This window comes from Petaurus breviceps, unplaced genomic scaffold (genome assembly GCF_028583685.1).
Source record: "Petaurus breviceps papuanus isolate PSGF00001 unplaced genomic scaffold, PetGlider_PUasm1.0 140, whole genome shotgun sequence".
Classification (NCBI taxonomy): domain Eukaryota; kingdom Metazoa; phylum Chordata; class Mammalia; order Diprotodontia; family Petauridae; genus Petaurus; species Petaurus breviceps.
This window is the reverse complement of record NW_027185698.1, coordinates 51,237,509-51,248,340: the sequence shown is the minus strand read 5'-3', so window position 1 is coordinate 51,248,340 and position 10,832 is coordinate 51,237,509. Positions and strand designations below refer to the sequence as shown.

General features: G+C 42.4%; 1 protein-coding gene across 1 annotated transcript in view; it reads left to right on the top strand.

The window, feature by feature from the left end:
- Nucleotides 1-10,454, top strand: part of SPON1 (spondin 1) — a 414,385-nt gene extending 403,931 nt beyond the window's left edge. The window contains exons 12-16 of the mRNA XM_069072920.1: nucleotides 540-710; nucleotides 1,128-1,295; nucleotides 3,034-3,198; nucleotides 4,035-4,298; nucleotides 8,296-10,454. Of these exons, the coding sequence (XP_068929021.1) occupies nucleotides 540-710; nucleotides 1,128-1,295; nucleotides 3,034-3,198; nucleotides 4,035-4,298; nucleotides 8,296-8,459 (932 nt within the window). The 3' untranslated portion in view covers nucleotides 8,460-10,454. The remainder of the gene's footprint in view (nucleotides 1-539; nucleotides 711-1,127; nucleotides 1,296-3,033; nucleotides 3,199-4,034; nucleotides 4,299-8,295) is intronic.
- Nucleotides 10,455-10,832: the final 378 nt, after the last annotated feature.

Below are 10,832 nucleotides of genomic sequence, written 5' to 3'. Positions count from 1 at the left end.
CTCACCCCAGTCCAAGAGCAATTTGTGTTTCACAGATCTACCTTCTCTCTCTCTCCCTCTCCCTCTCCCTCTCCCTCTCCCTCTCTCTTCCCCTGTCTGTCGGTCTGTCTGCCTATCTATCTATCTATAATGATTGGATAGGAATAGGATCTGCCTTGTGATTTTATTGATATAAGGAATTCCCAGCTAAGGAAACTCCCTCTACCAATGCAGTTTGGCACTTTCTCTGCAACTTAAGGTCTTGGAGAGTTGCCTAGGCCACTCTCTAAGTGACTTGATCCCAGGTCTTCCTGCCTCCTAGGTTGGTTCTCTATCCACTACATGACATGCCTCTGTGGTGATGATGATTATTTGTCTATACACCCTTGACTTAGAATTTTTCTTTTGCTTCATTTCTTTGATATTTCTTCTTTTTTCCTGCCTTGGATTCTACAGAGTAGCCAGTGTTTCCTTCTATCCTGTAGCACCTCAATTTAGAAACAAGAAGGCTGGCCGGGAGACCCATAGCCCTAGCTGAAATTTTGCCCTTTCTGTTGCAGATGGTTCTACCTGCACCATGTCAGAGTGGATGACATGGTCGCCATGTAGCATCTCTTGTGGTGTAGGGATGCGCTCCCGGGAGAGATACGTGAAACAGTTCCCTGAGGATGGGTCTGTATGCACTGTGCCCACTGAGGAAACGGAGAAGTGTACTGTCAATGAGGAGTGCTGTGAGTGTGAGGCTGAAGGCGCCTTCTCTGGTAGTAACAGATACCTTAAGGCAGGGCTTCTGAACCTTTTCTGAACCCCTTTGGGCAGTCTGGTGAGACCTGTAGGATCTTATCACACTAATATTGGTTGCCTACATTCATATGGAAGGAAATGCTTAATTTCAGTTGGAGGTTGGGGGAAAATATACGTAAATTTGTTGTCCCATCAAAGTTCACAGACTCCATGAAATCTTATCCCTGAGCTTCTTGGCATGTGGGGTGGGGGTGGGGGAACTCAGGGTAGAGGGAATGGAGAGGGGGGTAGGTGGGAACATCTGGAGGCCTCACCTTAAGAACTCCTGCCTTAAGGACTTCTTAACCAGATATATTTGCTAACTCTCCTTCATTTCTCTCTTTCCCTCTGACCAAACTGATTAGCTCCCAGCAGCTGCCTTACAACTGAATGGGGAGAGTGGGATGAATGCAGTGCCACCTGTGGGATGGGCATGAGAAAGCGACATCGAATGATCAAGATGAGCCCGGCAGATGGCTCCATGTGCAAGGCAGAAACCAGCGAGGTGGAGAAGTGCATGATGCCAGAGTGCCGTGAGTCACCAGCCCCCACTGAGAGCCAGCAAGGCTCAGGAAAGTGTCCTTGGCCCCTCTCCACATGTTGCATCAGCCAAAGGCATCCCTCAGTCCAGCCTTCCTCTCCAAATGGGGAGCCTGTGCCAAGGCTAGAGGATTCTGCTGCCAAGAAGTCTTTGCAGGGTGAAGCTAGTGGCTCAGGGCTCCAGCAGGCAGGCAGATGGGCAATATCCAGGGAAGAAGGGTTCCTGCAATAGAGCTTATCCGCTGTCTCAGGGGAGTACCACAGCTCTAAGAACACTAGGCTAGACAATTTCTGCCAGCACCTTAACATACTCTGTGCAATATGGCATGAAATAAAGCAGCAAAAATAACATTTCAGAGATGGAAAGGATCTATGTTCCAATTATGGCTCTGCTGCTTATCACCTGTGTCACCTTTGAAAAGTCACTCAAGTTCCCTGCACCTCAGTTTCCTCAGGTGTAAAATGTGTGGGCCAGACTATATAAGCTCTAAGATTCCCTCCAGTTCTATATCTATAATCATAAAAGTTTGTATAGTTCAAAGGGTCCCAATATTTTTGAGTATAAAGATCCCTAACATTAAAAAATTGGACATACAATATGGACATGAGATGGCATTTGTGCTATTAATAACTATTCATTGAGGGGGTGGGAAACTGATGACAGAAACTATGACTTAGCTAACACTTTAAAATTAATTTGTATTTTATTAATCATAATAGCACCCATATACATTTGAAAAGGATGTAAATGTGTGAGACATTTCTGTAATATACATTAGATATATAAAGCAATTTTGATGAAAATCGATCAATAAGTATGAATTAAGCACCTATATGCCAGGCACTATGCAAGGTTTGGGAGATAAGAATAGGGAATGGCCCTGTGATTTTATCAATATAAGGAATTCCCACATAAAGAAATCTTTCCCAATGCATGCTGGGCCATTTCTGCAATTTATAGTCTTTGATAATTGTATAGGACACCGAGAGTTTAAGTGACTTGCCCAGGAGCTGGGCAAATATAAAGCCAAAAGGGAAACAGGTCTTACCCCACAAGGATCTTAAAAGATACTTTGGGGAGACAATACCTACAAATGCAATTATGTGCAAAAAAATCTATTACCTACATCTAGACACACACATATACATATATGTATATACAGTTATACCCTAAGAATTGGAAAAGACTTAGGGGGCACCGAGTCCAAACCAGACCTGGACAAGAATCCCTCTACAATATCTCTGACACCAGGTAATCTAGATTTTGCTGAGATCGTGGGCACCCCCTTTATTTTTTAGATAAGGAAGTTGAGGTCCCAGATGTGTGACCAAGACCACACATCTAGTGAGTCACAGAGTAGAGATTTGAACCTGGGTCCTCTACCTGCAAATTCAATGCCACTGTGTTTAGCAATGCCCTGCTCACTGTCCTGTTGCAGCACCCCCTTCCCTCAGCTGTTTTAGGTGCTAATGTCACATTTCTAGCTACCTAATAGAATGGGATGGGATGAAGAGGAAGGAGAAGCTTCCAGTCAGTATGAGTAATGTACTGTGCAACTTCTTATTCCACAATATCAACTCTTGAGCAGATACACCACCAATACCATGGTCATTGATTTCTTTTACATACCCTAAAGGAAACTTGTCCAGACATAAGTCAGAACCTAAGGATCAGGGAAACACATGAAAGGAGGCCTTATTCTTATTGCTAACAACTGGCTCTTACGCTAGATACCATCCCTTGCTTGCTGTCCGCATGGTCGGAATGGAGTGACTGCAGTGTGACCTGTGGGAAGGGAATGAGGACCCGCCAGAGGATGTTGAAATCTCTTGCTGAGCTTGGGGACTGTAATGAAGAACTGGAACAGGTGGAAAAGTGCATGCTGCCGGAGTGCCGTAAGTGCAGCCAGCTGAGTTTCTGTCCACACGCCCCTGCGTCTCCCCACTTCTTCTCCCTCTGTCCCCTATCTTCTCCGTCTTCACTTCTTCCCCTGTTATCTGAAAAGTGTAGCCTTTAAAATGGAGCAGCTCTCTGGGAGGCTTAACTCACTAACCTTTAAAGGAGCTATGGGATTTAAGTGTTTCCAAAGAACACGCCCAATCCTTAACTGTGAAAGGTTGAATACCCGTTTGGTGACATCACATTCCTATTGTCACTGGTCCCTTTCAAGAACGAAGGAGGAACAACAATAACAAATGTTGAATCCAAAATTGGTTAGATTTTCCTGACTTCCGCTTCCCCTAAATTCCTCTGGCTATAGCTAGCACCCTTATCCTGCCAAAACACACATACGTTCTCTTCTGTAAACATAAGTTGGGCAGCTGACTCAGGGATCTAAAATTCAGTTGTAGTGATCAAACAGCAAACAATTATTAAGCACCTACTATGTGCCAGGAACTAAGCATGCTCTGTACTATATTTTTAAGGAAATTAGGGGACCATTTGGTTTCTTTCTCTTTCTTTGGCTTTTTGGCATCACCTTTGAGATGTCCCTTCCCCTCAATTAAAAACAGAAAGCAAATCCCTTGTAACAAATGAGTATCACCAAGCAATCATTTATCTTTCTAAGAATATGCCTGATGATGTTAGCTTCTGATTTCTGTGACTAAAAGACACATTGTGGACGCTAAGCACACCACACATGACCATTCCTTGGTATTCACTGAAGGAATTCACCAGGAATAATAAGGGTCAATTTCCACTGATAACTCTTCCTTTGCTCCCTTGCCAGCTATTGACTGTGAGCTCACTGAATGGTCCCAGTGGTCCGAATGTAATAAATCATGTGGGAAAGGCCATATGATCAGGACCCGGATGATCAAGATGGAGCCACAGTTTGGAGGAGCTCCCTGTCCGGAAACTGTGCAACGGAAAAAATGCCGAATTAGGAAATGCTTGAGAAACCCATTGGTCCAGAAAATGCGCTGGAGAGAGGTCCGTGAAAACAGAAGGAGCGAAGCCCTGAAAGAAGAGTCTGATGGTGAACAGTATCCAGGTATGTTTCTTCACTGGTAGGGTCAGGCTGTGGGCTTGCCTGAGAAGAGAAGCTTAGTCTTCTCAGAGAAGGAAGGAGAGCTCCCTTTATCAATCAATCAACAAGTATTTTTAGGTCCCTGCTAGGCACCATACACTGTGCTCAGTGTTGGTAATATGAAGTTTAAAATAAAAAGAAGAAAAAGAAATTTAAAAAGTTCCTGCCTTCAAAGAGCTTACATTCTACTGAGAGAGATATCATGTACCTATCTGACACTATACACGGTAGATACAGCTGGAGGAATCAGGGAAGTCTTGTGTAGACAACTGAGTTTTGAGGGAAACTGGCAATATTAAGAGGTTGAAATGGAGAAATGATACATTCCAGGCATGGGAGATGAGATGCTTGAGGGATAACAACATGTCCAGTTTGGCTGGACCATGGAGTCCATAAAAAGGAGTGATGTATATAATAAGCCTGGGCAGCTGGCTGGAGCAGTGGATAGAATGCCAGACCTGGAGTCAGGAGGACATGAGCTTCTGGCTTCAAACACTTTGTCTCTGTGTGACCTTGAGCAAGTCAGTTAACTTTTTTTGCCTCCGTTTCCTCATCTGTAAAATGAGCTGGAGAAGGAAATGGCAAACCACTCCAGTATCTCTGCCAAGAAAACCCCAAAAGGGTTCATGAAGAGAGGGGCGTGACTGAACAATAACATGAAATAAGTCATGAGTGTGGAACACCCAGAAGGCCACTTTGGCTAGACCATAAAGTATATAAAGGGAAGTTCTATAGACAACCCTCATGTTAACAATAGCGATGTTAATCTGGGATTTCCTTCCAGATTGTGAATTCTAGCTTTTAACAAGAAAATCTCAAAGGTTTTGTTGTTTGTTGTTTTGTTTCTTTGCTTCTCCAGAGTGGCTCCCAGACTGCTCTTGCTAAGAGCCCCTAGAGGTCCCTGTGATTCTCAATGGCTAGCTGCCAAGATGCCATTCTTTTCAAAAGCGTTAGGGGATTTGAGCTAGATGATTCAAGCTGTCACTGGGGCAAGCTTTCTCAGGATGAAACAATCCAGAGAAAACAATAGAAATTTTACCTGATGGATCCCTTGCTGAGCCAAAGCCAACACAGGGCCTGAACGATGGAGATGAAACTGGTTGAAGGGCAAAATGCCATTAAGGCCAACGATTAATTGGCATTGTGACTTTAAAATAATACCACATAACCCCATTCAGGTTACAGTGAGGCAGTAATGTGTTACTTTCGTGTCCAAGAAGTTACCTAAGATAACAGAGCTGGAACTGGAAAGGATATTACAGGCCATTTAGTTCCATGTCTCAACTACTTATTTTGCAGCTGAGGAAACTGAGGCCCAGTGGGGTTAAGTTCCTTGCCCAAGATTATGCAGGTAGTAAGCATCCGAGCTGGGGCTTGAACCTAGGTCATCTTACTCCAAAGCCTGGGCTCATTCCAATGTGCAACGCCAAACACAACTCATGGCTTAGCTTTGTGGTTAAGTCATTTCATTCTTGTCTGGCTCTTCAAGACCCCATCTGGGGTTTTCTTGGCAAAGATTCTGGAGTGGTTTGCCATTTCTTTCTCTAGTCATTTTGTAGATGAGGAAACTGAGGCAAACAGGGTTAAATGATTTGTCCAGGGTCACACAGCTAGTAAGTGTCTGTAGTCAGATTTGAACTCAGGAGGATGAGATTCCTGATTTCAGGCACAGCACTCTGTCCACTGTGCCACCCATGGCTTAGCACTTTGGGCTTAACCAGAACAGGTATAATCTAAGAGGCAACAGTAACAGCTAGCATGAATATAGCATGTTAAGATGTGCAAAGCATTATATGTATGTATACATTATATATGTGCATATATGTATATACCTGTATACACCTATATTATTATCTTCTCTGGTCCTCACAACAACTCTTGGAGGTAGGTGCTATTATTAACCCCATATTTCGATTGAGGAAACTGAAGCTTGAAAGCCTAAATGACTTGCCCAGAATCACATAGACAGTAAGCATGTAGGCATGATTTCAGTTTACGTCTTCCAGACTCCAAGTTGAGCACAAGAGACACTAAATCACCTACCAGCTGCCTTCTCTGTCTCTCTCTTCTCCTCAACCTCCTTGTTTACATTGTTCCCCACCCAGGGCTGCCATTGGGAAATCTCAGCAGAGTCAGTCAACTGGCATTTTTTAGGAGCCTTCTATGTGCTAAGCTCTGTCAATAGATACTAAATGAAGTGACAGTCTGTGTGCTAAGGAGCCCACAGCACAAGGGAGGAGACAATACGCACCCAACTCTGTACAAGCAAGATGTATACAGGATAAATTGGGGGCAGCCTCAAAGGCTGGTCGAAAAAGGCGAAGGTCAAGGAGGCCTGGGAAAGGCTTCTTGCAGAAGGCAGGATTTTAGCTGAGGTCTGAAAGAAAGCTCCAGAACAGCTCGTGAATAGGTCCCCACAGATGTGCCTTAGGAATAATAATAACTAACGTTTATATGGAGCTTAATGTGTGCAAAGCACTTTACAAAATATAATATTATTTGATCTTTGCAAGAACCCTGGGGTTAAGTGCTGTTATTATCCTTGTTTTGCAAATGAGGAAGCTGAGACAAACAATGGTTAAGTGACTTGCCCAGGGTCACATGACCTACTAAGTGTCTGAGGTCAAATTTTAACTCAGGTCTTCTCTGACTCCAGACTGGGTGTTCTATCCACTGTGTGCCACCTGGTGAGGAAATGCCCCCACCCACCCACCCAATCCTCTCAAGATTGTCAATAGGCATGCACACATACCCTCCACAGGAAGATACAACCAGTCCCAAACAAAGGCTCATTAACCTGTAAACTAGTCACTTTGACCAGGGAACTCTCCTACATTCAATTGCCAGTCTGGTACTTTGTCCTGTGAGCTCATTGTTATTATGCAAAAGCAGTAGAAAGGATCTTTGAGGGTCCATTTTGAGGATGGTACCTCAGGAATTGGAATCCCTTTAAAGTCAAAAAGAGCATGGGATGCTAGGCTTTGATTAGGAGGGGACATAAGTCATATATATCCTACCCTTGTATTTTACACCTTAGGGCACTCAGGCTCAGAAAGGGTAAGCAGCTTGCCCAAGGTTATACTGGTGGTAAGTAACACAGCTGGAATTCCAACACACATCCACTGGACTCCATGTACTGAGCTCTTTCTGCTGTCCCACACTTTCTCCTTCATTACTAACTACAGTAAAAAATGATTAAGATCCAACACTCCCCAGATATCTCTTTATAAACCATGCTCTTCACATGAGCATAGCTTCTAATATCTCTTTGATTCCCTTGACTCAAGTCCTTACAGCAAAGGAATGGCTTCTAAGCCTCAAAAAACATTCTAAATAATCTTTCACTTTACTCCTTTGTTCCTAAAGCTAATACATTTTTAATTAGGCTAACAATATAATACAGAAGCAACATGGAGTTGGAACACTATATTTGGAGGAAGGAAAACCTGGATTCAAGTCCTGATTTGGACCCAAGAGCTGTGTGACCCTAGGCAAGTCCCATCACACCTGATTTGCTTCGTCTATGAAATGAGAGGATTGGGTTCAATGGTTCCTAACGTCTAAATCTATGATCATTTTAACCCCCTAGTAAGAACTCTGGCCATTAGTGAACCAAATAAATTGTTGTGATGGGAGCATAGAATTACATATAAAATTTAGAGTTGGAAGAAATCAAGTATTCCAACTCTATCATTTTATAAGTGGGGAAGCTGAGGGTCAGAGAGGTTATTTGACTTGTTCAAGGTCACACAGTATCTGGAGAAGGATTTGAACCACAGTGTTCTGATCCTAAATCTGGTACTTCTTCTACTGTGCCCTTCCGCTGGCACAGAAATATACAATACCACTTGCTTTTGCTGTGAAACATTAACCAGTTACCAGAATTTTGCCACGAGAGTTACTGAACAGGTCCTGGAAACCTTTTATTTTTTTTGCCTCAACAAATATTTGTCTGTTTTAGGCTGTAGGATGCGTCCATGGACTGCCTGGTCAGAATGTACCAAACTTTGCGGGGGTGGGATTCAGGAGCGCTACATGACCGTGAAGAAGAGATTTAAAAGCTCCCAGTTTACCAGCTGCAAAGACAAGAAGGAGATAAGAGCATGCAACGTGCACCCTTGTTAGCAAAACGCTGGCCTAAGAAGTAACACCCCCTGGGCTTGATGGAAAGTTGGTTTGGGTTTGGATTTTTTTTTTAAGGAAATGCAAATTGTGTATATTAGTTTTCATTTTTTGCAGTGTGGTTTGCTTACTAGGCTTGCTGGTGCAGGCAACGAGTACCTTTGACAAATACTTCCTCACAGATATGTGCTGGGCATGGCCTCCTAGAGCTCCAGCTAGCCCTTTAGTGCAGAAAAAAAAATCCTAGTGGGTCATTGTGAGTCATCGAGTACTAAAACAGACAGTCTCCATGACTGTGCAGGAAAAGTAGACCAGTGTTCTAGGAGAGAAACAGGCAGGAAGAGGAAGTGGGAAGGTAAGAAAGACTGAGGGAAGGCACCTTGTTTCACATGGAGAAGCATCTGTGTATTTGAACGAGTTAATGCCACCCGAGCAGTGTAGTAGTGACAGTCCAGGAGCATGGAAGGGTCAAAAATCATTCTCTGTCAGACCAAAGGGACCGCTCTCCTTTCCTTCCCTGGTGAAAACCAATCATCTTCAGAATCATGGTCCATTTCTGGTATTTTTATTATTAAGTTTCTCATTGGGTATCCTTAATATAGCAAGACATATATAGGGACATCAACACTTCTGTCAGATGGATTCGTTTTCTTTTTTGATTAAGAAATAATGAACACATTTATTTTTATTATATTCAGTTCAATGTACAAGAGTTATTAAACACATACCATTTGCTAGGTTCCATATGGCACTGAAAAATAGGGTGGGAGGATGCAAAGATTTAAAAAAAAAATGTAATTTCCGCCCTCCAGGGTCTTACAATTTTTAGTAGACAGGATGAGACATTATTGGTCACTGGTAAAAAGATTGATCGATGACTCATGTTTTAAACACTGATTAGAAATGAGTTGGGTTTTCTTAAAGTAATTTTTCCTTGGTCTCTGTTACATTTCTTTTAGAAGTCACCCTTTTAACTTTTTCTTTTTTTATGTGGGGATATGCACTCCTGAACTATTTTCATGACATCAGGACTGTGAAGGTCACTCTGGGCCTTCGCGTCCCTCAGGCTGTCAATCATTTATTCAAGTTGTCTTCACACAGCTTTGTCATTTTTAAAGGCTTATTCATTTTTAAGCATTTTTTTAAAATAAGAAAATAATTTTCAGTTAATTTTTTTATTATACTTTTTCCTGAATTTTTTTCAAACCATTTTTGTACTTTAAAATATCTCTTAATCTGAAATATGCATTGTGGTGACCCAGAGGCTGTCAGAGATCATAGACACTTTCCAGGGAAAATGGATTAGAGTTGAGGGGAAGCCCTAGTCTATTTCCAAATCTTCATCTCTAGGGGGATTTGTCATGAAAGCCTGCAGTGATAGGCTTTGGTCCTGGGACCCAGGAATATAATAGCAGCAGAAACCGAAGTGCAAAGGGACTCTGCCCTAGTGTCCCCAAACTCCACTGTGCATTACAATTTACCTTGTAAATAATGACACTTTCTTGGATGATGACTATGGGGCTCCAGGGACCCACCTCTTCTGACTTCATCCCAGACTGTTCTCCTTCCTTGAAGGCCTTGGTGTGAAGAGACCAATATCTCATTGGGGCTAATTCTGTCTATTTGTTCCTTAAACTCCAGGTTAACTTTCATACCAGGGCTTTCAATTATTCCTCACTCCAAATATTTACATGGGGTCTGTATGAAATATGTACAATTTTTTTGAATGTCTGAAATTCTTTGAATATTCATCGTTAATAAAGAATTTCAATTAAACTTGTCAGGACAGTTTCAAATATGATATACACAAGCTCTGTATGTGAATATATACATTATTTTCTTTAACATAGGAGACTGTTCAATAAAAATGTCATTGTGGATTGTGGTTGCCTGGCATGTTTGTTTTTTAAGCTAATCAACACTCTGGGTATCTGAGCTGTCTTGTTACAAATCCCAGCAAATTCAACCATTTTCAATAAAAGATGCAGAGTGACCAGGCTTCTGTTCCATCATTATATCTATTCATTTGTGACATTCCCCCAGCTTCCCAGAGAACCTTTCAACTGGTTTTACATGTTCTATGTGCTTCAGGTACTTTGCTTGTGTGAATTTGCAGTTTATAGGCACAGATCACTGCCTGAAGGCACTGAGAGTTAAGGGACTTGACCAGGGTCACAAAGTATTCATCAGAAGCAGGATATGAACCCAGGTTTTCCTGGACTGGTATTTTCAGTGAAGTAGGAAGCTTCTAGTGAATAATTCCTTCTATCAATTGCAGATTAGCACCATCTCTGCAATTTATAGACTTCAAGAGCTGGCCAGTAAGTACATCAAGAGATTTAGTGACCTTCCTGGGGTCATTTGATCAGTATATAT